The following is a 27051-nucleotide window of genomic DNA, read 5'->3' as shown; positions in this document are numbered from 1 at the left end:
AAACCAGCCTTTTCTTTTTTTAGCCCCTTGCCGTCATGCATTAATTCTTTTTCAAATAGGCATTAGGTACTGGAAATAGCTTAAACGAGATCACTCTCTGGTGATTATTTTACTAGCCTTATCTTTTGGAAAACATTTCATAGAGTGTCACCAGAAAAGTATATCATGCAATTTCCAGAAATACAGCACTCTACAACATTAGATTCATACATGAAGGGAGGAGGGTATGGCTAGTGGGCAGGATGCTCTTTCATTCCTTTAATTCTAATGTTATTTCACTGTTTTTCAAACTGCAACTTTGGCTTTGCTAAGGAACAGCAAAAATCAGAATAAGAACTGTTTGTTGACGACTTTAACACTCACAAGTGTCAAAATGTTTTCTCAAAAGAGTTGTTCATCTTTTTTATGTAGCAAGAAGGTTCAAAATCTATGTACTTTTAAAATAGGCCTGGAATGGCAAATTGTGTAACCATTAGTTTTTCTGGAAATCTGGGAGGTTAAGAGGTTTAATAGCTTTTTCTGTCTCATCTGAAAGCTCATGGGAAATCTGTTTTTTAAGAAGACAAATATCCCAGAATACTTAATGTTAGCATTAAATAGAAATTATCAAAGAAACATTAGGAAACAAAGCCACAAAAATCTAGCAAACTTCCCAACAAACCTTTCTCCCTCCATCAGCTGTTTACTTTTTGGTAGCCTGATTCTGTTTCTTTAGTTCTTTACACCAATTTAGACAAGATCTGAATTCTAATTAAAAAAAAAAAAACAAACAAAAAACCAAAGAAAACCAAGACAAAACAAAACAACCCAGCCCCCAAAGAAACCAAAAAAATAAAAGAGAAACAACAGTCTTTCTCAAGCACTAGAGGTACAAAATGTGCCAGTATGAATTGCAAAGTCATTCACTGAGGGACTGAAACCAAAAGCTTAGGGGGGAAAAAAGGGATGTTCTTTATTTGGAAGAAGTAGAAGATGAGAGTGGCCCAGGGCATTGTCTGACAATACGGTTAACATGTGACAATAACACAGGCTATGTGGGTTTGGATGTACTATCCAGCATATTTTCATTAGAGGCTGGGAGGTACCTCTAATCAAAGAAAGGGAAATATCGGATTTGGAAAATACCATCCACAGTTCTAGCAATGTCTGTATCAGAAAGAGATACAAAAGTTGCTTTTTCACACACTGAAAGTCATTGGAAAAGGCTAGTGTGAAAAGGAAAAAAAATGAGACACTTTTTTCCTGACAGTGGGCCTTCTTTCTGACGGTCTGGTAGGGGACAGGAGTAGTTTCTCTAAATACAATTGAGATTTAAAGACTGGAAAGAGAATAAAATAATGTGATCAAGTAGGTGTCTATTGCTCATGAGTTAATTCAGGTTGCTGAATTAAAAAAAAAAAAAGTGCAGCTGTTAGGACAGAGAAGCTGTTGTGCAGCCTTTTGGAAAAAGCACTGGCAACACAGAATCCTACTTATTTGCAACATCCACTTTGAGAGAAGGGACTGTGTGACAGGACAGGAGTGATTCCGGAGTCAGAATTATTGGCTGCAGAAACACAAGATTGCTGCTATCCAGTTCTATACCTGAGAAGTATTTGAGAAAAAACCTGTCAGCATTTTGTAGGCTGCACCTTATTAACTCGTTCAACTAAAGTCATTCTTCAGGACTTGTCTTTTTGTTTTCCTTCTTGTTGTTTGATTTGAATCTGGATCATCTTCAGTTCCCACACTGCTCTAAGGCGCTGAGGACAGGAAACGTGCCCAGATGTGCTCTGAGGAGCATCACCAAAAGCAAGGTACGCCACACGCTGGAGCAGCTGTCTTGGGCCCACATAGCTTTCTACAGCTTGCCAGTTCAGAAGGCAATTTTCACAGAAATGTCTGGTGGGGATTGCTCTCACATCTTGCTGTGTCTTAGGTGAGACTGAGTTCTTAAGATCTCTCAGGAAATTTTGCCAAGCATAACTTCTTTTTAGGTGCTTAGGACACTGTTGAAAACTTTTCCTTTTCCCTGGCAGACTAGAATTTTTATGGGGCTTGGTGTCTTATATAGAAGGGGCTAAAGTACTAGTGAGTGTTGGTGTTTTCCCTGCAGCATGATGAGGTCTCAGGTTCTTGTTGCTCCTACCCTTAACACCTCTGTGGCTTCCCTCAAGAGTGAAAGACTTAAACTCAGTAACCTCTGTCTCTTCTTCCAGTCTGATATGCTATGCTCTCTTTAAATAGCAAAATGGTGCAAAATGTGAAGATTTTAAAGACAAATGGAGTCAATGAAATTTATAATGAAACACATCCTCTTAGTCTTCTGCCCGATATGTGCCAGAAGTGAAAGAAACTAATTTGTGAACCTCTCTGTAGTTTTAGGGCAAATTGGGCCTTAAAGAAAGATGGAAACCACACCAGGCCCAGTCTTTTAATAGAGTTTTTAGTGGTTTGTGCAAGGTGAAAAAAGGAGTCCACATTTTCTCCACTGTTCTTGTGCTGTTACATAAAGGCAAGTAGGTTATACAATAGCTAAACAGGGATTACAAAACTGAGCTCCATAAATCTAAATAAGAAACAGAATGTCTATTCTGCACTGGACAAACAAAAAAGCGGGGAAGGGTGAAACTCTGATCCTAATGAAGGTAATGGCAAAGCTCTTGCTTAGTCTGGTGAGATCACAGTTTCATTCCAAACCTTGGCTCAAGCCTGTAGTTGGCTGACCAGGCTGGATATTTAAAGCATATCCATGTTAAGTTTTTCCAAGTACTGGGATAATATGACTTCTACTTTTTTTCAAGCTTCTTGCTTATAATTAAGAAATGCTGAAATTATTTTAACATCAAGTACTGAGCAATCACTTGCAAATATGGAGTGGAAACCTAAAAAGGCCCTGATATATTATCCCTGAATGCAAGAACAACAAAGTGGTTCTTCCCAGGCTTCAGTGTCAGCACTTAAAAGCACTGAAAGATACATTAAAGAATTACCTGGGTATCTTAGAGTAAGATAGGAAACCCTGACCTGTGGGGGCAGGAAATCAAACAGCAAATCCCAGCTATCAACAGAACAAATAAAAGCCCCTAATAAACTTGAGACCTAAGCTCTCCAAGTAAATAACTTTGTGAAAGAGTCTTTTGTGCTATAAGGATTGCAGTTCAGCAGTGTTGCTAGAGCTGTTTGGCTCACAAACCAAACCAATTACTTGAGAGTTGTTTAACTTTGGCCTGGGGTGTAGAGCACTTATGGGTAAGAAAAATCATCGCAGTTTTTTCATGTCCCCGGGGTCTGAGTATCAAACCCTACTGCTGTTACACTGGATGCTAGCATGTACATCAGGACTTCCCCTACTTTCAAGATCCCTGCATGATGAAAAACACAGGAAAAAGAAAGGGGGAGAAAAAAGGAAAGCTTGTGCAATCAGGGCCACACATCATATGTATTCCTAGTCCAAGGGTTACTTCTCTCCCACTCTTCCCTGAAGCATCTCTTAACAGCTGAGCTGATTCAATGCAGAATGTCATTAAAAATCTAACAGTGCACAATGACTTGGGATCATTCTTATCTTACAGAAGCAAGCTATAAATAATCATCTTGGGCGAATCTAACATCATGACTGAGTGGCAGGCTCCAATAAACAAAAAAAACAATTCCAGTGTATTAAAACCCACAAATGATGAACCGTTTCTTGCAGAACTTTTTGAAATTGTGTAAATCCCTCCAATGAGCATCAGATGAAGCTGTCAGGGTTCGGGATGATTTGCTTCTCTGTGAGTGTTTAAGCTTGACCAGTTAAAAAACTTATAGCCTGCTATAAGCAATTAGGTATGGTACGTCAGTGCTATTCCAGTGTTATCATTGACTTAGGCCTGCCAAGGATGCAATTCTCCAGGCAACCCTCTGGGAATTCATCATTGCCTTGATTTTTTCATGACCATCTTCTGATTGGCCCACATATGTCTCAGAAATGGCAGGCCAAAACTTCACAGGCTCAACTGGAACTTCAAAATTTATCAGCTGCAAAAATATGGTGACATGGCAGGCTGTGGCTCTATCCCTCCTCTGCACTAATTAGAAACCAACTGGAACATGAGGCGCCAGAGAAGCTATCCTTCTCGTTCTTCTTACTGTGTAGAACTAGCAACTTCCCAACTTGAAGTTTCATATCCACCCATCCCTCTGCAAGCTTACACCACCAGTTTGGATGGGGCTATGTTATTTTACACCATCCCCTTTGACACTTGTTTACCTCTTTCTCTCTTCATTTGCATTTCTGTCTTTCACTAACACCTCTCACAATTATCTTTCCTACCTTATTTGTTCCCTCTCTCACATCAATGATTGTACCCTATTCACACTACTACCTCCTCCTTTGTTACTCCCTGGACCTCCAGGACACCCTCCTTCACCTCAAAAATAAGTGAAGATAAGGGAGAGAAGGAGGAAAGAAGAGAATGATTCTGTTATGAGGGACAGAGGGAAATACAATGTACCTCTTAAATGAGATCCTTTCAGAGGTGCCCAAAGATTATCCAGGTTACCCAGGATGTCCTGAACTCCTGCTTTGTCTGGGTCATGGGAGTTGTTCGAAATTTGTGTTTCAGCGGGTAGAAGCTTTGCTTGAGTACTCATGTGCAAGACTTGAGGATTAAACCCAGATGTGCGTGATCAGGTACACTGATGCCAGAGTCCGTGCACAATCACGTGCATGAGCCAAGCCTCAGCTGTCTCCAGGAAGGCCATATGACTACTGAGCTTCTATCCCCTTTTGCAGGTAGCTTTTATGCCGCAGGGGGAGTTACTTTTTTTTTTCCAGAAATAAGCAAAGTATATGTTCCAAAATGTTGCCTCTGACTGTAACAACCTTTGGAAACATGTACTGTCTTGCATATACATTCATTCTTAAATGTAACGACTAACATGGTAAACGCTGAAGTATGGAACAGAGACACAACTTCAGTCCCAACAGGTGGTGCAAAACTGCAATATGCAAAATCAGGTGCAAAATCAAGAAACCTTAGCCTCTGCTCATGGGTGTCCTTTAAAACACAAAGAAAGTCATTACCATCCTGTATATTTTTTTAAGTTCTGAAGTGCAGTCATGCTTGTTTTACATTGATCAGATAATTCAGAGTGCCAGTTTCCAAAATAATAATATATAAGAGGAATGTGGATATGTTTACTAAATACTAGGTTTGTCTTTGAAAGGAAAGAAAATTAACAGTGAATATTTACAGTTAAGTAAACTGTAAATAATTAGTACCTTATGAGCTTTTAAGTGAATCAGCATTCAACAATAATTTTCAAAAGTGTAGCATCATCTACCCTGTCCAGCCTTAGCCAGATGTGGAGACAATCTCTTCCCAGGCATCCCACCAATACTGATGGTGAGGTGACACTTTCTTTTAATAACACAATCCAAATTGACTGCTAAGAAAGTAATAATGAAAAAGGAATAAGAAATAAGGAGTAGAGAGGCAGATACAAAACATGTGCTTAAGGAGGATGAGATTACCTTACAGGATAAACTCTAGGGTTTGTAAATTATCAGCTTGGTCATGGATTGCCTTCCCCAAGCCACAAGCAGGTTCAGTTCCAATCATGAAACTACAAATGTGATAGCAAACAGCAAATGGTGTCAACTACATGACTTACCACATAGTACAAAGACTGCATCAGCAGCAGCATTAATGCACTCAGTTTGTTTAGCCCAGCAATCTCAGAAATCCTTTGCAAAATTCAGATCGCGCCTTATGGCAACCAAGCTCAGGAAAAACAGTCAGAATGAAAAGAGCAATGGGCTACTCTTGTCCTCTGCAAAACAGCTCTTCAACATTAAGAAGTAGGACTGAAGCCCTGGTTTAAGGCAGGAAAAGCTTTTGGATGCTCAGTATAACAAACTTCTTACCTAATCTCTTACTGAGTAAAGTAACTAGTCACTGCTGCTGCCCAGTACTTATTTTTCCTCTAGTTAACTGGTTCATTATATGACTGCTTCCCAAATTTACCATTTCCATTTTTCTTAGCAGTATTTAAGAACATATTTTAATAGCTTCAAAGTGTTGGGCCAAATTTGATTACCCTTTTTATCTGTTGTTTCTTTTTCACTTATGCCAAACAAATGTACAAAATTTTTGCCCAGAGAAAAAGACCTTTCTGTGATTTAGAATCTAAACCCAACATATATAAACAACAAAACATGACAGACTACTCTGATTAACTGTCCAAGTTCACCAAAACCTTTAAATTCAGAACTAGGTTCTCCATATGCTAGGCTCTAAATTACCTGACAGACAGATGGTTAAGTATAAAAGCAAATCAGTCACACCAATGTGGTAAGAGGATTAAACAAGACCTAGCTTATTACTTATTACAGCAGTTCACTTACCCGATAGTAGTCTGTGCTGTACACATCTCTAGACATCCCAAAATCCCCAATCTTCACCAGTAGGTTTTCACCAACCAGACAATTCCGGGTAGCAAGATCCCGATGCACAAAGTGCTGCGATGCCAGGTAAACCATACCAGAAGCAATCTGCTGGGCAATGTGAAGCATCTGGGATTGGGTCAGCTCAGCAGGACGGTTGCCTTCTGCCATCAGTCCTGCATCTGGTCCGTGTGCCCTGCACCAAAACACAATCTGATAAACTGATAGGCCACTTGTGAGGTGGTGAAGTGAAAGGCATTAGTGAGTGTCAGCCCTATGAAAATAGGGAAAATTTTTTGTCATGGCTTTTCTCATTTACTGTTTTCATTTATTGATGAAGGATAGGTGGTCTGAAGAGCACTACAAACAGGGTATATATTACACAAGGAAATATGGCATATGTGTTCACAATAGCGCCCATCTGTCAGAAAGCATCATCTTTCTCCTGTTCTAGTAATCTTTTCTGGAGAAAGGCTGACAAATGAACCTGCTTGGGAACCAAGGGAAAATCTTATCACTCTGTAAGACTGAAAAACAGTTGAGGGAAAGTCAATGAAGTGGCATGCATAGCATCACTTTTCCTGTGACTGGCATTCCTTGATTTCTGCAGGGATACAGGCCATTGACCCTTCCATCTTTTCTTAAACAAGAAAGAGCTAACTTCCTTCTCCAGCAGGGAGAAAGGGCAGCAATTTTAAATTTATACTTCTAATTTCCTATCCAAATGCACAGCAGGAAAGAACTTTTGCATATTTAATCACCAAGGGTAAGTTCCTGCCTGAGACAGGAATCCTTGACAATAGGAAGAAGACACAAAAGACGCGCTATTTGGAAAAACAAAATTCTTCAGAAATATGAGGTTTTCAAGACCTAGCAAGTCCCTAAGAAGCAACAATCAACTGATTAATGAGAATATTTGTATGCACTTCATCAAAACCAGAGATATGTTGCATTAGGAAAGCCCAGCGAAATATTGAGTCACATGAGCTTTACCATCTTAACTATGTGAGCCCTGGTATGCCTGTACATCCTAGAACCTTGAAGATGCAGATATAAACATTCATATGAACAATGTTTGCAGGAAGAATTACTAGCTAATCCTTATCCAATCAATCAGATAATCTGGCAATCACTACTCATCTGATAGATTTTATAATGTTCTAAATATGCTTTTCCATCCATTCTATTTTTCTGTATTTTCAGAAGCCCTTTTTTTTATTCCAATCCTGAAAACTATTCTTTCAAAGAGACCACCTCTCCTCTTCTCTCCTCAATAGAGGTGAGACCTTAATTTTTCTCTAGGGTAAGGGCACAGGAGTTTGGAAAAGATTTTAAAATTAATCAAAATCTGTGAGATCAAATCTGACACTACCAATTAGAAATATGATATTAAAATTGCCCCGAGGGAAGAATTTCATGAGCAAAGTGACAGATGTGAGGAAGAAATGAAGGAGGGTGTGTAGCATTGATGGGACTGTATCTGGTACCAGGCAAAGCAACTTTCTGCCACAGGGTATGCACAGGCAGCCATTCATCTGATCTAGGTTGATTGGGGGCAGGAATAAATGGGAGGACATGAAATATCCACCCAAAACTCACTAGCAAATTCCTATTGAAAACTTCTGTACCTTTATCCATGCACGGATTTTGTTAATAAGTGTTCTCTGACACAAATCTCTGAGCCTCTAAATTAAAGAACTTTTCATCTTCTGCTAGCTTCCCTGAGGACATGGGCTGTATCTAAAGGAATTTGTAGATTATTCCTAATATTCCAGCTTGCTTGTCCGCTCGATGCTGGCCAAAAATGAGGTGATTTTCAGTGTCTGCAATAGCCAGGGATATCAACAGATATTCTCTGCAGCCACATCATCCACTAGTCCACAGACTGAGCCCTGGGCAGGCACGAGTTTACAGCTTTAGTCCTAGATTTGAACAGGCTTCGGCTGCATGCAGGCAGCTTGGCTCTTTTTGGTTGAATTTTCAGATAAATTTTTCACCAGCAGCCTTTGGTGGCGCTGCACGGTAAGAAATATGGAACAGACCACTTTGCTGTGAACCTCTGGTCTGCAGCACAAGCTGCAGAAAATGTGAGAGGAATGACAAATTGGAGCTTAGGTTTAATAGCTTGTCCCAGCATAATCATTTTATGTTCCAAGGACAAGGGCTGATTAATAGCTTTTTTAAAAGTGAAGGCCTTACAGTAGGAAATATACTGTGTGCTAAAATAATTTTCTGTACAATAATTCAAAATCAGAGTTACAATGTAAGAAAAAGCCAATCAAAAAGAATCAGGCATAATAAGCAATTCTTATGGAGTAAGAAATTATTTCTCATCAACTGAGAATCTGGCTTCTTCTAATGGAAATTCAATGTTCTGAAAATGTACTAGGATGGCAGCTAGGGAAACAGCAGTTCTCTCCTAATTCACAGCAGAAAACCAAGCAGACAAACATAAATGCCCTTAATTCTAAAATATACTTAAATCCTTTGCCAGAGAGACAACCATTCTGGGAAGAATAGTAGTGTTTGTTCTGCATCTCCAGTTCAGATCCCAGTTTCTCTGTCAAACCTATTAGCCCTGCCAATAAGGGGGGATGCTAGTTGATGTCATTTGTTTTATGGCGTGGATACTTTTTCAAGAGGTGGTAAAAAGACAGCAAACTCATTTCACATATGCTATCAGAAAATGCATAAATAGCAGCATTAGCAATCATAGTCATTTCAGTTATATAGAAAATATTAATCCATTTAATTAGACATCTATTTTGATTATTTTACAGGTTTGTTAGAGATATCTTCCAAAATGGTGGTACCCCTTGCTCTCTTTAGCAGGAAAGACCTCTGTATGTTGAAATATCTTTGTGATATTTATTGATAAAATTACACAGTAGACATTGAAAGAACATCTCTTATGTTTTTAACATAGAGCAAATGACATCTCTTAACTGTTTACTTTTATGTCAAAAAGTGCAGCTAGAAATGGCACATACATGAGGCCTCTGTTCATAACTTCCTGGATCATGGGTTACCTATTATTGTGAACCTTATGTATCATCTATTTATTTATAATTGCTCTACCGACAAATTTCAATTTCCTACGCACATTCCTGAACAGCTTTGTGAGATAGAGCCCTAATCTGGACCCCAAAGTGTAGCATTTTCCAATTCACAGAAGCTTCCATAGCTCACAGTTTTCTTGCTGCAGATTTATAGCAGCCTTTTCAAAACACTGAGAAGAGGGAAGAGAAAAGGGGTTAGTCTTCAGAAGCTCTGACACCTACAGATAGCAATAGGTGTTGAGTGGGATTTTCCAAGTGCTACCAGAAAGCCTGTAAGAAAATCATTCCTACTGTAGAATTTATAACCAAACATTTCAGAATACACAGAAATATATTGGAAACAATATTTCTTTGGTACAAAGTTTGAATTAATGGTACTTCCAAACAGTCAAAGAAACAGAGGTCCACATCCTGGTACAAAAACCAAGAGTCTTACAATTTGTTTTCCTAGGTGTCTGCTTTTTCCTGTGGTAGCTATTAATTTCACACTAAGTACCAGTAACAGCTACCTTTTCTGCCCACTTTTGGCTCAGGATCACAACACATGTTCATGGATTTACCTGAGGAATTTGTTAAGATCTCCATGCTTCATATACTCAAAGACCATGATGAGTGGATCACCCTCAACGCAGACACCATAGAATTTGACAATGTGCTCATGTTGCAGGTTAGTCAGCAGTTCTGCCTCACGGTGGAAGTCCTTGCGGGCATTATCACTGGCATCTTTCAGTGTCTGGTGAAGAAAATGAAAATATAAGGAAGGACAGATGTTCACAGAAGGTAGGAAATATGTGGGATAGCCCTGTAAGGGTAAGATAAGGACACAGTACAGCATGGAGGATGGAGGAAGTACTTTCTAAATAACTCTTTTAGAAATGCAGATGTGATCTGAAGTGCAATTAAATAATGGCAGTACAATTTTCATTCTCCTGCCACATGTTGTTCCAAACAAACAGTTTTCTTGTAAGAGAGTGTATGAATACTCATGCTCTTGCTGTGACAAGTGTTTTCCAAACACAGAACAAATAAACTGATCTCATCCCAGAAATATACTAGTACACAGCTGGTTTGTATCCTTGAGCATTTAACTCAAGCAACCCCTAGTATCCTGCTGGTATTTACCTTTCTTGTTTTTTCTTTAAAATAAAACTCTGTTTAAAATACATGGTGTTATTGTGGATGCATTCTTTATGTACTGCTGATTTTAGTCCCTTAGGTAGATTTACACAAATGTCCCTGGACCAGAATAACCTAAGATTTCAGCCAAAAACTTCTTTGAAATTCTGTAAATCTACTCACATGACTAAGATTAGGCATATGTGTAAGTAACTGGAAGTCAGATCCTAAAGTTGATAGACATGGAGGAAAGCAGGTGCACAGAGAAATTCTGGGACATCACTGGATCAAATAGGAAGCTTAAATATTGTATAATGAAATAATACTAATTTAACTGTCACACATAGGCAGCTTCTGATTTCTCCTTACAAACCACATTTCAAAAGCAAGAAAACACTTCCATGCACAAAAAAAAAAAAAAAAAAAGCAACTTCTGACCCCAATTAAATGAGGAATAATTATAATTGACAATAAACCACTAATAGTCTCTGTAGTCAAGAGGTACAGTGGTTCGCTATACTAATTCAAAAAATCTTTCTAAAACCACAAGAGAAAGATGGCAAGTTACTAACATTCGCAATTTATTCTTCACAGAAACTGCTGTCTGGGCTCTGTACCTCTGGATTTTAACAATATCTAGGTTTAATACAATGGAAGATAAGACACAAAAGTAGTGGTGATGTTTTAACTAAAGATGCCTTTTTTCTGGCCATCTAGTCCCTTTACTTTCTATCCTGAATTAATATGTAGAGCATGAGACCAACTACACTCACCAGAACAGAAACAGAGTAAGTTGATACTGTCCAATTGTTCTGCCAACAAACTGAGTTTTTAGCAGCAGTAGTCATGGTTTGTTCAAGCTTTTGTTCAACAGGGACAATTCTGTCCACTTTTCTAGTATTATATGTGTGCATGTGTGAAGAAGAGGCTAGAAGGTGACTGTTGGGAAAAACACATCTTTTACTTGTGATACCGCAATCCTGGGTCCTGAAAACTGAATAGCTACCATACTAAAATTCAGATGGGGGGACAAGGACTGAGGCAGCATGGAGTCCAAGTTCAGGGACTTTTACCTGTGGATTTCAGCCTCTGTGGATCCAAGAAGCAAGAGAAGGAACTCATGCCTTACATGTCCCTTCTCTGAGGAATGTACTTCTGAATCTTAACATACCTTCAGGCTCAGAATCCTTTTTTCCATAAGCTTTGCCAATGATGCAACAAGGATATTGCTTCATCAACTAGCCACAATATATTAGTATACACAGCTTCCCACTGGACATCAAATTTGCTTCTCATGGGCTACACACAATCACATCTGAACTGAGCGAGGGCTGGAATTGAAGTGTTTTCCAATACTTTCAGGCTCTGGGATGATGCTTTAACATGATGCAGGCAACAACCCACAGTCCAGTGTATCTTACATATACTGAAATCACTTGTAATAATCCTGTTGTCCCTAGCATTTCCTCTTGTAGTTTCATATATAAAGAAATTGCACTGTAATTATTGTCAATAACAGAATTAGAAAAACAATTAATACAAAACGTATTTTAAAATTATAGCAATCTGGAAAAAAACTGCCAGGGAGAAACAGAGGCTGATCCTCTTTCCAGCAGGCTCTTTCCCTGGAAAGACAGTAAAAATGCTGACAGCTCTGTCCTGTGAGGATGGCATATTGTATATTTGAGAAGATGCTTTTTATCTCACAGAAACAGCAAAATTATCATATGACAGAGCAGTTGCCATGGCAATTCCACATTTTCTGTCAAACAGCAAAATGCAGAAAAGTCTAAAACTCAGGTGAAACTCATGCTGGGTTTCTACTACCATGGGCTGACTAGAATTTCTGTAACCCACCATTGCAAATCTCCTTTTCATTATTTCATGCAGTGCACAGAATAGACACAATGCATGAGAGAGAGCTGGCACAGTCAGGCAAGGAGGAGACTGGAAGGTAAAAAAATTAATAAGTATGTAGAATTTACATAGAAATGACATTGACTAATGCATTTAGCTTGTTCTCAGTACAAGAAAAAAAGAAAAAAACCAAAATAAAACCCTAAGAGCACAAAGAGAGGAAAGACATATTAATTATTATTATCATTACTGACAAGAATGCCAAAGCTCTGCATACAAAGCACTTTCACCAGTTGACAGGAGGTTTTCCCAAGTAAGATCTGAGATTCAATCACATGTGCTTTCCAGCCACTCCACGTGGTCTGTGCTGCCCTGTGCTCTGCAGTGAGTGTGGGCTCCGACACCACTCTGTGTGACACCACCTGTGCCACTCTGACACCGCAGAGCTGCCTTCACGGGCAATCAGAGCAGCAGCAGGAGCATGGGGCTGTCACCAGCATCAGCAGGACTTGGTAGCCAAACTCTCAAGGCAGCTTCATGACTACTACTATTACTTTCTACTGTTTCAGCCTTCCCCTACAAAATAATTGCTATTGCTTCCCATCAACATACGAGACCTGACTGGTATGTCTCCTCAAGAAATGAAGGGGTGGTTTTGAGTCTTCTCAGAACTGAAGGTCTGAAGAGAATTGGAAATCTTTGGTTTTCCTGTGCAGGTGGCATGGAAATGTTTTTGATCTCACACACACAGCAGTCTGCTAGCTGAGCAAAACCTCCCAGGGGAGCCAGAGGCAGCTGCTAACCTGTGCCTTGTCAACCTCACCTCCTGCTCTGGATAGGCTGCACTAGCATGAGATTATGCCTGGGATTTAATCCTATGAGGAGACAGTACTGAGCCAGGCCTGAACAAACATAGCAAATGAAAGAAAACAGTAACTTTTCCTTCCTCCTCCCTCTGCTCTCTAAAAGTGCCTGGTATGATGTGCTGTGGGGTCAATGCTAGTCCAAAACCCAGGTTTTGTCCTACGGAAAGTATTTCCAAGCACTCTGTGTTATCTCCAAAAACCTTACACTAATCAAAACCAATTTAAACAAATTGCCTTTCTCCTCTTTAAAGGAGCAAAAGCTCATACTCTTTGGTATTTTATGCTAGGCCTGATCTTTTTTATCTTTGCAGATTTTTCTGGGCCTCTTAGCTCCTAAATAATTTGCTGCAGCAACATCAGCATTTTGGATACCAGCTGACTGATAAGAAGGGAACATGTTGAGTTCGAAGGAGGGATGCTCAGGGCCAGAGATGAGCAATACAGTTTTCCAGCAACTGGCAGGCACAGGGAGCTGACAGGGACCACTAGCCAACCTGACCCTCATTGTGCAGTTGAGGCTGTGCCTCCTTGCTGCTGAAATCTCCCTGGCACCACCTTACTCTTCAGCAAGCAGCTATGCCCAGGGGCTCACCAAATATATTTTACAGTGATTGGTGTGTGCTGGTTTTACCCATGGTGCTGAAGCTCCCTAAAGCTGTTGTTGTGTGTCAGGAGGAGCTGCTCATTGCTGCTGGAATCCAGGTCTGCTCTTCTACTACTGACTCAGCGATGGAGTCTAGACACCATCCTCCGCTGAAGTGCAGGATAGCTGTACTCCAGCGGAGGCTCCATCCCTCGACCTCCTCTCTGGCTGAGGGATACCTGTTATCTGAGGTTGGTAACCACAGTGAAAGAGACAAGCATCAGGAAATTAACCCCTCAGTTATGTGAGGACAGTATTGACTGTCTCTGTTCACCAAGACATTTCCTCTGTGACCAGAGCTAGAGTAACATCTTTAAGAGCCAATGACAGAAACATAAAATGGGAATAACCTGTTCCCAGAGGTAATTCTTCCCACAGCTGCCTGCAAGATTCTTATTAAGGACACTATAAAGAGAGGATTTGATAAGAAAAATTATATAAAAAACCAAAATCTTATGAAAAATTGCCCAGAAAATGCATAGATTTGTCATCTAGGTCTACATATGGAGACATATGTACCTTTAAAGGCTAAATACTCTTCCATTTGATTTACACTGAGAATGAGCAGCATACAGAAAGTGCAGTGCACCATTTAACAACAAAAGTGCTAGGCTCCATTTAGACAGGACTTTCAAAAGGAACAAGTAAATGAAAATACTTTAGTTTTGCTTTAATCAAGCAGTTCCCTAAAGTGATAGAGGAAAGGCCATTTCCATTGAAACCACTAAAATACAACAAAAAATTCATGCAGATCTAGTTTTGTCACCTCCTATCTCTTGCTTTTTCCTGTCTATGCTATATCCCTTCAGGGCTCAATTTTTTTTCTCATCAGTCAACATGACTGAACTACTCCAAGTATTGAAAAGCTTATAACCTTGGCAAAACCAAAAACCTATATTTGATGGAGCACTCTACAAGACTATTCTCCCTTCATGTTCTTCCATTGTCAGATTCAAGACTCTTATTTCTTGTTACCAAATTCAAAAAGATGATCTACATGATTTCTTGTACTTTGTGGTTTCCTCCAAAATGCACACATGGTTGCCTAATTGTGACCTGTCAGATAAAATTATTTTCTGGTCACTTGGCATATCCCAAATTCTGGACATCTATTCCCCCTGAACTTAATGAGATATTTCAAGTGCTGGACACATCGTTTGGTTTTGGCAGAATGCTACAGATGGAGATAAAAGATTGTTTCCAGGGAAAGTTTTCAAACTCTGAGAGTGTAGTTTCACTAATACTGTTTTCTAGCTACATCCACAGCTAAGGCCAACAGCTAACCTCAGTTCTTGAATTTTGGGGGAAAAATAGGGCTTTGTGCAGAGAAGAAGATTTGGTCTCCAAGTTGCTGACTAAAAGAATGGCACAGTCCTGAAACAGAAAGCTGATCTTTGCCTAGCAATTATACACATAACCTATTCACTTAGCTAGTAACGGATTATTTTTTAGACACGCATATATATCACATGCATTTTTAATAACCTAGGCATTATTTTTCACTAACTGTTCTTCAGACAGACCATAAAAGATTTTGCCCCCTCGTGATGCAATCTGTTTCCTCTCTTTCCTTATATGATTCAGGTCTCATTTTATAATCCGCAGTAAGATCAAATACCAAATTCTCTTAACACTCCATTAGCCTTGTGAACTCTTCTACATGTTCAGAAAGTTACACTGGATTATGGAATAGGCAAACATGATCATTTACAAATAAAACAGCATTAGTTGCAACCATGAATTAATAATGGCAACCCTAGACTCTTTTACCTTCACTGCTACCAAGATCTTGCCCTGCTCAGGACACAGGTTATAGCATTCCGCCAGAAAGACTTTCCCAAAGGCTCCTTCTCCCAGTTCTCTTTTAAGAACAATATTGTGGCGCTTGATATGATGCACAACTGTAAAAGAAGACAAAATAGAGGTCAGAAGGGAGCTGCAAGTTCAGGATCTGATGGAGCCCATGCTTACAGCTACATGGAGACAGGATTGCCTGTAAAGTAGGGAAGGAATAAAAGAGCTCACATGTCAGTTTTTACCATTTTCTGCAAAAAAGACTGAGTTTATACATTTGTTTTTGGAGGGTAGTGCATCTTTTGGATAAGAAGACATGGAATTAAGAGTCACCTGGGAACAGGCCATTTATCATCATGGATGTTAGGATGACCGCTGCAAGGCATACATAATACCTAATGCTACTTTTTAAAAAAACATTAAGACAGTGAATCAGAAAACAAACAAAGCCTTTCTCACTCCTTTTCTACTTTTGTATCTTTAACAATAGCAGAACTCTCTTATCCAAATAAAGAAATTTTAAAAGTAACCTAAACCCAAGGTGTCCTCTAAGAAAACCCAGTTTGTCCCCTTTCAACTAAATGCAACTTAACAGTCTGGTTTACTTACTACTTGTAAGCAAACCACTGCTTTCCCATGTTTCTCACAAACATGATTTACAGTATTGATCTGAAGTAAAAGAAACAAAAGATGGACAAAGGTTTTAGTCCACATATCGGACAGAACCTTAGTTCAACTGCTGCCCAGAATCAATTGATTCAAACCCTGAAGCCCAGGAACATTTTTTGACTTATTTTACATTCTCCTTTCAGCAAAAGTTTCCATTAAAATCTTTAATATTTAAAATACTGTACTAAATTCCGTAGACTACATTATCAATTTACAATGTTCAAGCTAAATAAAGCAGTTCTAAGGGCAGTTTAGCTGCCAATAGGGTGGACAGTTTGTGTTGCTGAAACTGTGCAATCCAGACAGCATCTGCTGATGATTTTAACCTCAGTGCACTTAGCTGTCTTTGCACATGCTGAAATTTAACCCTGCCTGGAAGAAGCCCATTTGCAACTTAAATTCTAAACACAGCAAATTAAATAGCAGTGCACAGGCATCAGGGTGTCTTTGCAAGGGTGAAAATCCCACCTTGGCTGCTCAACTGCAGGGACCAGGACTGAACCCTGCCAATAATTTAGGATCTAACCAGACGCAGACCGACACCTGCCTGCATACTTGGTCACAGGCCTACTCTAGACTGGATGACCACTTACAAAAAAACCACTTTGCCTCCATGACTAAAGGAGAAGTGCTGATGATAACATTAGTAGGGAGAAACGGCACAGCCTGTCCCTATTCCTATCACCAGCATTTGGAGAAAAGGACCACATCCTACATGAGAGGAAAATGTGCGTCCCACACCCAAAGCCTACAGCAACCTAACCTGAGCACCCTGCATGTAAATACACTTCATTTCCCTGTTTGTGGACATGAGGGAAATCTGGTGCTGGAGCAGGCTCCAGAGTGAGCAATCCAGCACACATGTGCCATCTTGAGGTGGGCACACACCTGAGGGACAGATCTCCACCAGATCTGTTGGCACCTGCCAGAAGGCCCCTGGCCAGTGGGCAGGCAGGCTCCCCATGCCCTGTGCATGGAGGGGGAAGACTGGATTCTCCCCACAGCCCACCAGACTCACCAGGCTTTGCTGCTTTCCCCACAGATGGTGGCGGCAGGGGGGATTTTCATAGCCTCCTTTTTCCAGTGGCAAGTCTTCTAGGAGAGGCTGCACATCCCATTAGATACATATGAAATGAGACTGCGCAGCAGTTATATTTTTTACTCTTGTCACATACTGGTGTAGCATAAAATTAAGTTTTGTCATGGTGATGCTTAATTTGGCCAACTACCTTGGGAGGTCCCCTGCAGTCAGTATGAGGTTGCTTTTATTTTCATTTCCTCCTCAGCACTGGCTTTGCAAGAAAGGCTCAAAATGCAGTCAGCACAAGATAGGCCTGAACCAAAACACTCCTTTTCCCCATGGACACAAGTTAACCACCATCGCTGGCCCCTGCTAATACTGGCCACAAGGTAGACCAGAAGAGCTGAAAGATTGCTGCCCTGGCATGGCACCCGAGCTCCAGACTGTGGCACATCGCATCACCTGAGCTTTAAAAATGATTGATAACAAATGAGTGCTACCCCCTGTCTCCTAAAAAACTTGTCATCCTACCCTTCCTCTTGGGGAGTTCTCTTTCCCTCTGCTTTACTAGTTTTGCTAGGAGGATGCCTCTGTTCCTTTCCCAGAGGAAAAAGGCAGCAAAGGCCATTTTTAATTTTTTCCTGCCCACAGCTGCCAAAGACTCAGTGATGAAGACAGTCTGAATTTTGTGTGGGTCCTCTCCATTTTGAGCCCATTATATTGCTAATGTTTGGCCCAGAAGTACAAAGAAGTTTTTTTGTGAAGCTCCTGGAGGACTTTACAAACAATAGAGTAAAAATAAATAAAAACCACACTCAATACTTCTTGGTAGTACACTTACAGCTGCTGTTAAACACTCATATAAACCAGGCATTCGAATAAACAATCCATCCCGTAAACCAAACTGTAAAAGCTGAAACACAGCAAGGTGCAGAAGAGATCTCCATAGAATGTATTTGTAACTTATGTTCTATCCATTACTGTTAGCTTTTTGAACTGTGCTGAGTTACCAAACAAACAAAAAACTACAGTATGACTAAATGGGCAGAGCTTAAACATAAGAACAATGTAACTAAATCAAACACATATGATGTGACGGATGTATAAGCTAAGGAAAAAATCCATTTAGCACATTCAGGGCCACAGCCATAATGACACTGTCTTAAGTGGGAGGATACTTGAGCAGGAGAGACACTAGAAAATTCAGGTCAAAATCTGCTTTCAGTTACTATCAGGATAAAGCAAATTATCTCTGTTAAAGTCCAAGAGATTATCCTGGATTTACATTGAAGAAACAATGCAGAATTCGGCCAAAGAGGACATAAACAAAAAAGTCATCTCATAACACTATCTCACAAGAAAAGGTACACAAACATTCAAATGACATCTATGTATCTCCCTTCTTTGATTCTAAATGGCAATTGCATTTGACCTGCTATTTGTACTTTTAAGAGTAAATAATCTCTGGTTTTAAATCTTAACTGATAACTGTAAAAAAAATAGGTTTCATTAAGTTGAAAGCCAAGCAAGTTGAACCTTGATTCATATAAAATATGAAGCAAGACGAAACAAATTAAAGAAGGGTAAATGCTGAAAAGAGGCTAAGTTAAAATAATACCCACGCAGCTAAATCCTTAAAAGCAGGGGGCTCCCATGGATGACTTCAGGAAACCAGAGACAAGAGGGAGTACAACTACAGAAAAAGTCTCTCTTCTCATCTCATGTTCTCAGAAACATCTCACCGAAAGTGTTGGACGTTTAGGTATTTTACTCATTAACAGACAATATGTCACACTGGAAATTATGCAATATATATTTCCAGGTATGGGACTCAACTCCCTAGGTGACCTACCTTTGATGGTGAGGCTGAACAGAGAGGGTCACACTACATTCTGGAATTAGCTCCAGCCGAACAGGCAACTCGAGATCACCTCATCACATTGAATTCCCTGAGTTGGATATGAATGAATCCAGCCAGGGACAGCAAGATACAGTGTGAATTATTAACATTTTTTTGCCCATATTTAAAAAATGAAATGCGATAGAGTGAAAGTGTTTCCCCTTGGTCACAAATAATAGGTCTTAACATTTTACCACCACATGTGACCATTATACCATCTAAGCTGACCTTCTAAACTATATGGAGCATAATATTGAGCTGAATGACTTGTATGTGGCAGAAGACTGTCTCCAGAAAGAGACTGTGCCAGTCTTGATTTGAAAGTCTGGACTATCCCTTTGTTTTCATGCATAAACATTTCATTGTTTATAAAAATGCATGCCTTTTTTTTGTCTCTTAATCATTAACTTGTCTGGCTTGCATATACCTCCTTTTGTCTTTAGGGGACTTTCTCTGATAGTTTTAGTAGCCTTTTCAGGTTTGGTATTAAACACAAGTAGTCAACATCCTTCTTGCCTTTCTTGGGGAGGCAAAGAGACAGAACTTCCTTCCCCCAGGAAAGCATTTTCTTCAGTTCACCAGTTATTGTCTTGACTTTTCTCTGGAAAATTTTTAAATATCCCTTTAAAAGAAGTTGTTTCCAATAGATTTTTTTCCAGCTGGAAGACACTCTCCACAAGGTTGTGATAAAAACATAAAATCAGCTCCCTATATCTTTTCACATCCATTGATTACACTCGTCCTTTCAAGGCTGGACTTCCTAAGGAGCACAAAAATGAAATACTTATGTGGTATTCATGTGAGTGTCTCATCTTGTAGACCTCACCCAATCACAATATCACAAATGTTGTAGGTTTCAAATGTGTTCCCATCTACCTCATGAGAAGAGCAATGAGATTCATGAAGAGACCGAAACACGGACTCACTGATGGACAATAAAGAGACAACAGCTGTCAGGCATTACTGCTCACTGAACTACCAACACTGTAAGATCCTTTTGTGTTGCACACCCACTTAAATTATCTGCTGAGTCTGCTTCTGAGGATACTGTTTGAATTTTGCTAGTGGTGTGCATGTGGGACAGTCCTGATGAAATTTGTTGTACCAGGGCTCAGCAACGAGAATAAGAACCTTCAAGATGCCAAGAAACCTGGCAAGGTGATATTATAAACATAACCACAGCTGCATAAATAAAAAGCAGTCATAGAAGAGACTCAGCCTGTGATGTGACACAAGGTCCCACAGAAGAAAGTTTTGCAAATTTCTTCATTTCTTTTCCCACTATTTCTATTGCAATTGTGGACTGAACTATTTCTAAGACCTTGCTAGAAAAATACGGATGTAAATGGCCAACTGTTTGTTTAGATAGTGTATCAAATTTTTACAGCATTTGCCACTCACAAAGAAGTTTCTGCTGGAATCCTATAGAAGAAGGATACAAATTTGCTACAAAGAGCATGCAGCAAGTCTAGACTGGTGGCTATCAGATTATGCAATAGCAGCATGTCAGCAATTTCCACAAGATATTGCCAGAATAGAAATTTTGGCTTATTGAGATATCTACTCTCTGACAGCAAGAAAAGCCAACAACAATGCCTTTGTTTTTTTTCAACCTTTTGACCTGTCGGCCTTCCCTGGATGCAGAAATAGGTTAGCTCAGTTGTATATTTCTGATTATTTGATGCATTTATCCCATACAGCATTCATTTGTTATTATCCTATATGAATTTTTGTGTAGTGCCATTGCTGTTTAATTTTTACAATGTAGCAGCAACAGCTGCTCATGTAAGGCTCATGCCCAGCTGTTGTAGGTACAAATGAACAATGTTTTCATGTCTAATTATATATACATTTTTGTTTATATATGTGTGTGTGTGTATATATGTTCATATATACATGTATTTGTGTATGTATATACACACACATCGTTATGTATACATATATATGATACTCCACAACTGAGAACCAACTCACACTTTTTCAACTGAAGTAAAATAAGCTGACAGAAAATCTCCTCTCAGTACCTTGGTACTCTGCTCTAAATGAAAGGTGCTGGACGGTACCAGCCATGGAAAACTGAGTAGGGAGGATTCACGGAACAATAAGGCCAGAAAGGCACTTGGGCCTTGTCACATCGCCTGTGCCAGTCCATCTTCTGAAGCACTTTGAGTCTTGTTTTGTGTCTTTGAAAAAAACACAGAATCATTCAAGAGCTGTAAACCCGTTATCTCTTGGGTGGCCATCAGTGATTTGTCAGGTTTCTCACAAGCATTAGATCCTAAATGGCCTTTAAGGAAGGGATGGCCCACTTAGGATCTAATGCCAGGCTGAACAAGAAGTGATCTTCCTGGATGAACTGGAGGCATTTATGAAAGACAAACAAGTGACCATCAGGGGAATGGCATAATTCCCAGGCACTTACTTCCTACTTGTCTGGAGTTACATCTGGTAAATCAAATAAATCTGTGATTGCTGCAGCTTAACCTTTTGGTTGCTTTGTTTACAGCTTAAATCCTCCCAGGATATATATTTAAACCCCAGAATTTTTATTTTCCTGGTTTAGAATTAGACTTTCTTTTGTAACAGAGCTCTGCAGCACCTTGGAGGATGCCCAGTTCTCACCTGCCCGGAGCTCCAAGGGCACCACAGATCCTGTCCACGGTAAACTCATTTTGCTGTAGCTGGCATGGCTCTTCTCTGTCTGGAACTCAAGTGTTCACTGTCTTTTGGGGTTACTACTTGATTCCTGGTGAGCCATTTTTCTGTACTCTTTTTTTTCACAGTAGTTTATTTGGTTTAGTTGACCAAGATCCTGTCAGCTTGGCTATAGATAGCCATGATACCATAATTTATTACATCCCTATATTCAAATAAGCATTACTTAAGGATAAATACTAACAAAAATGTTATCATTGTCTTAAATGCATGAGTCTGAGGAGCTTAATTCACGCTTCATGGAAAAAAAATAAAATAAACAGTTTATTGTCGGATCTCAAGATCTCAGTCCTGAGATGCTGAGCCTCCGAGACCAGCTTGGGGGGCTCGGGACTCCTGGAATGTTGCCAGAAGTGTCTGGTAGCTGGACTTTAACCCTACACAGGAGACGACAAGGATGAGGGCTTCACCGGGTTTCTGGTGAAGGGATTAGTTAATTAGAGGGTGAGACACAAGGTTTAGGATTTATGTACAGGGGGGTTTAGAGGAGTAAGATGGAGGAATTGGGGTGTGTCCTGTCCTCCTTCTTCTTCCTCTTCTCCTCCATCTTCTTTGGCCACGGTGGCACTCTTGGATTGGTTATTACTGAGAGTGCACCCAGCAATGAGAATAGATGGTATTGGGGAAAAATGATAAATATTGTACACGTCACAATGGGTATAAAGATAGGTGCCTGCCCCGGAGGGAGAGACAGTGTGCCCATGGCTGACTGCTGAGCGGATCTTTGTTAGGCTGAAAGAACATCTTTTAGATAAACAATTAATAAACATAAAACCAGAAAGAAGAACTGAAGCCTCTTCTCGTCCTTCGACACGCGGGCTGCCCCAAGGCCACCCCCGGGCCTTCCAGGCCCCTCAAACAGCCGAGATAAACCGGACAGTTTATCTATACAGAAACTTGCCTGTGCATATTAAAACTGAGGTGAACAAGACCCTCAAGCAAGATAAAACTGATCTTTTGCATGCTAAAACAATTGGGATATATCAGAATAGCTGAAAGCTTAATTCGGCTGTTTTCAGAAACAGTACCATATATTAATCATTCTGCATTTCTCTTTCTATGATGTTTCCAGCCTACTAAAAGCTTTTCAGCACAGTATAGTAAATCAGCTTTAAGCAAAAAACTGACCTGGAATTTTGACAAGAACTGCCTTTGCAGATATGAATACACTTAATTTATAAATGCCAATCTCAATGCACTTCTTCCAAGAGGTTAATCATCATATAACTTAGAGGTTGTTGTCTGTGAGTGCTGTGTAAAACCTGTTAGTATTATTTTATGGGGGAAAGTCTGGTCTGTCTTTCATATTTAACTGGAGACAATGATCTCAACATGAACACCCTTCCTGTTCAGACTTGGAAATCCATTCCCTCCACACGATGCTAATCTTTAGGAATCTTCTGTATTACAGAAATAGGAATACTTAGCAAAGGATGGGAGAATACCATGTAGCATATCTCATATAATAGATGCTTGCAGAGGGAGAAGGGCCAATGAACACACTGTCCTCTAAACATTAACTCTTTTCAATCTCTATTTTCAGAAACAGACATAGGCTGAAAGGCATCCCAGGATGCAGGCCTGAGTAGTAGGACCTGAAAGAAACTACCTCCAGAGATGAGCCATATCCAATCTTAGAGTAAATGGGTATAAAGGTGAAATTCAAAGGAGATTGCAGTGGTTTTGATCTACATTTCTCTGCTTTGCTTTTTCTCTTCTCATTTTAAAAGGAAAAGGAAATAATTTTGTGGCTCTATGTTGCAATAATGAGCGATGTAGGGACCCCAGGCAGGTGCAAAGGAGTGGTCTTTATTGTTACTGCTAGGTAAGGCTTCATAAAGCCTTACCTATTGGTAATGGCTCTACATGAGGGAGTACAGAAGGGTTTTACTGATGGCCTTTCAAAACTAAATATTAAAAGCAAATGGAGCTTTCAAGCTTGTGAAAGAATTAACCAAATGCTTGTCTCACAGTGGAAATTCTATTCCCTTTTTTAAAAGTTAAGCACATACTCAATCTTTACCTTTTTCTGAACTATCTGAAAGACAGCATAACATCTGATCAATGGTGTTACATGGGTAGGTCTGCCCTTTTGCAGCTAACTGAAAAGAGAATATTAATGAAAAAATCATAGCAGCATGACAGAACCCAGTCTTATAGATCACTTTTGAGCAAATTTTTTACCCTTTTCTTAAGTTTTTTTCCCAAATTCCTTTTACAGTTCTACCAGGCTGCAAGACACAGTGTGGCTTTCTATAAGGAAACCCGAATCTTACACATTTTTACCTTATGCTTTGCTTTCTTTTAGCCAATCGAAACAAACCGTTCCCCTAAGCACAAGGCTCAGTTTCTACCTGCTTCCTTAACTGTACACAGCTAAGGCTTTGCTGCTACATGGTTGGTTGCTCTTATGATTCTGTGCGTACCTCTTTCTCTCCTGGATTTTGCCATAAGTGGTCTTTAAACACAATGAAAAGTTAAGGGTTTAGCCATTTCTGAGGAGGATCCCCAAATGACAGATAAAGACACTGGACGCTGCAAACAACCAAATTATAAAATCTTCCTCACCCTGCATTATTTACTAAAAAGCAAACTCATCAGAAAGAAGAAATTACATCTCGAGTCTTCCTACACATTGAGATGCAGGAACATCAGTTCACCCTCTGTCCTTTGGGGACATAGAAGGGGTTAGCATTATACTGCCTGAGCCTCATGTGACAGGAGAGAAGACCAAAACATCATAAAAGGGGAACAAACCTGGACAAGCAGCTATTCCCTTTAACAGACTTGCTGTCCTTCAGCATTTCTGCCTTCTTCCACGGTGAGGTACTTGCTCTGCTTTTGTTTCAATGCCTTACTGGCACACCTTTTTGTTTTGCAACATGCCATACACAAAGGCTTATGTCCCCATAGGGCATTTTCCCCTTGGCCCTGCTACTGTTTCAGAATTCCAGTGCTTATGATGTAATTGACAGCACATGGGTATGCAAGGCACACCCAGAAAATTCATCTTCACCACTGGGCTGTGACAGATACCTCTACAGCAGCCACAGTGCAGTCAGAAGATTATTACATTGTACTACCTTCAAACAAAAAGACCTTCAAGACTTCCCTTTTAGGTCAACAAAATGGATTCACAAAGGGTTTGCAAGACTGAACATGCTGGGGGTTTTTCAGGATCAAAGCCCTAACAATTGCAAAGAAAAGATGACTTTTCTTTTGTCTTGTTATAAATGCACTTGGGGAAAAAAATTCTATATTTCTACATAAGCACAGCACATGCTTAATTTTTCAAGTTTGAAAAGACCTTATTGCTTATTACAGATCACACATCACCTCCTCTGCTGATCCAATTCTTCTCTCCTGCATCCTTCAAAGGACTAATATAATAAAGTATATGTTTATACAAAACAAATTATTTCCTGTGTAAAGGCCATGAAGTTTCTAGTCTGGGTGATTTATCATTCTTCAGGGTCTGACAACCTTCGCAAGTCCTAGGGAAGGATGCAAATTACACTGGACTATGCTCCTTACATTGACCTTTGCAAGCAAACAGTGGTACTCCTACTTGGGTATTATTTGTAAACTAGACTAAACTATAGCCCAGCCAAATTTGAGAACACTAAGGAATTTTGTGGGTTTTTTTTTTAATAACAATGAGATGAGAGCCTATTCTAATTGTCCTAATAGAAAACCTAGCCTGCTCCATGATAAAGTGACAAAAGAAAACTGCAACTTGTCAGTGGGAACAGGAGGACTTTCTCAGATAATTTCTTTTGCAGGAAAAAGGCCACATGTTTTCTCTTCTGTCTTGGTTCAGCATGTTATTTTCATGCACCATGAAAACAGATACATCTAGCTAACACAGGTAGCAAAGAATATAAGAAATCTCCTTTCATTCAGTTTAGCTCTGGATTGCATTATTTGCCAGCAGAAATTGTTTTTCTATATTTCAGACAAATAAGGAGATATTCTACACCTTTGGTAAAATAAATTTGATGAGGGAGGAAAAGTCTCCATTACATTCAGCTCCTTGCAACTGATCTGCACCATATAGAGCCCAGGGCCACCTGTCCTTTAGTGGATCATAGGCAATGCCTCGCTCTGTGTGCCCCCGTGGCTGGGAGCAGCCAGGCACCAGTCACACAGTCAGCTCAGGGCCAGTCTGTCAAATGGAGGTGTGTTTAAAGTAGCATCAGAGATGTCTTGGTTCCACTGCAGACAACAAACCCACAGGTCTGTTTGGTATCAATAAGGGTTCCTTCAGACTCTGTTTAAGTAAGGCCTTTGTGAATTCTCACTAACACATGTAAATCCCCTCCCGCACATCAATAAAATTTTATTTTAGAGAACGAGAATGAACACAGATACATTGATCAAAAGTTAACTATACAGCATGTCAGGAGCTAATGAAAAACAAAGATATATACTCCTTTAGGATAACAACAGCTTCCCACAGAGTCCAGTGTGATAACAAACTGTCAGAGCCCCAGAACCAGCAGTGCCAAAAATCCACCACCAAATGGATCTTTTAAAGCTGTGGCCCATGTCGAGGTTGAGGACAAATTCAGTCTCTGCCAATATGTTTTCACTACCTAAAAGCATCTTGGTTTTGACTTGATAATTATAGTGTGCTGAGCCAACCAGCTGTCACTAAGGAACAGGAGCTACCCAAATGAAGCAAAATGCATGGATGTTTGCTGCTGATTTCTCACACAATAATGAACCCAGTTACAGCCTTTTGAGGCATGGAACTGAAAGACAGTAGGAGATAGAGGGGAAAAAAGAAGAGGAAAGGGAGAAAGAAAGAGCTTTGAACATTTTGTTCCAGACAGTTTTCATGAATGGGGAAAACACCAGGCGTGATTTAATCAAAGGATGCCCTCCCACAGTCATACTGTTGCTGGAGAAGTGGCCAGTGGGCAGACACCAGAGACATATATTTCCCAAAGCACACAGACCCAGTCTTTGCTGAAACACACACTTTCACTGATAGCAGCAC

General features: G+C 39.9%; 1 protein-coding gene across 2 annotated transcripts in view; it reads right to left on the bottom strand.

Annotated features, from left to right (window-relative positions):
- NTRK2 (neurotrophic receptor tyrosine kinase 2) overlaps nt 1-27051 on the bottom strand; it is a 198548-nt gene that overhangs the window by 36457 nt on the left and 135040 nt on the right. For both annotated transcript variants that reach the window (XM_026795193.2, XM_005489802.4), the window contains 3 exons: nt 15721-15851; nt 10029-10201; nt 6371-6605 (listed from right to left, as the gene is read on the bottom strand). In XM_026795193.2, coding sequence (XP_026650994.1) covers nt 6371-6605; nt 10029-10201; nt 15721-15851 — 539 coding nt within the window. The remainder of the gene's footprint in view (nt 1-6370; nt 6606-10028; nt 10202-15720; nt 15852-27051) is intronic.

Source organism: Zonotrichia albicollis, chromosome Z (genome assembly GCF_047830755.1).
Source record: "Zonotrichia albicollis isolate bZonAlb1 chromosome Z, bZonAlb1.hap1, whole genome shotgun sequence".
Taxonomy (NCBI): Eukaryota; Metazoa; Chordata; class Aves; order Passeriformes; family Passerellidae; genus Zonotrichia; species Zonotrichia albicollis.
This window is presented reverse-complemented; position numbering and strand designations above follow the sequence as displayed.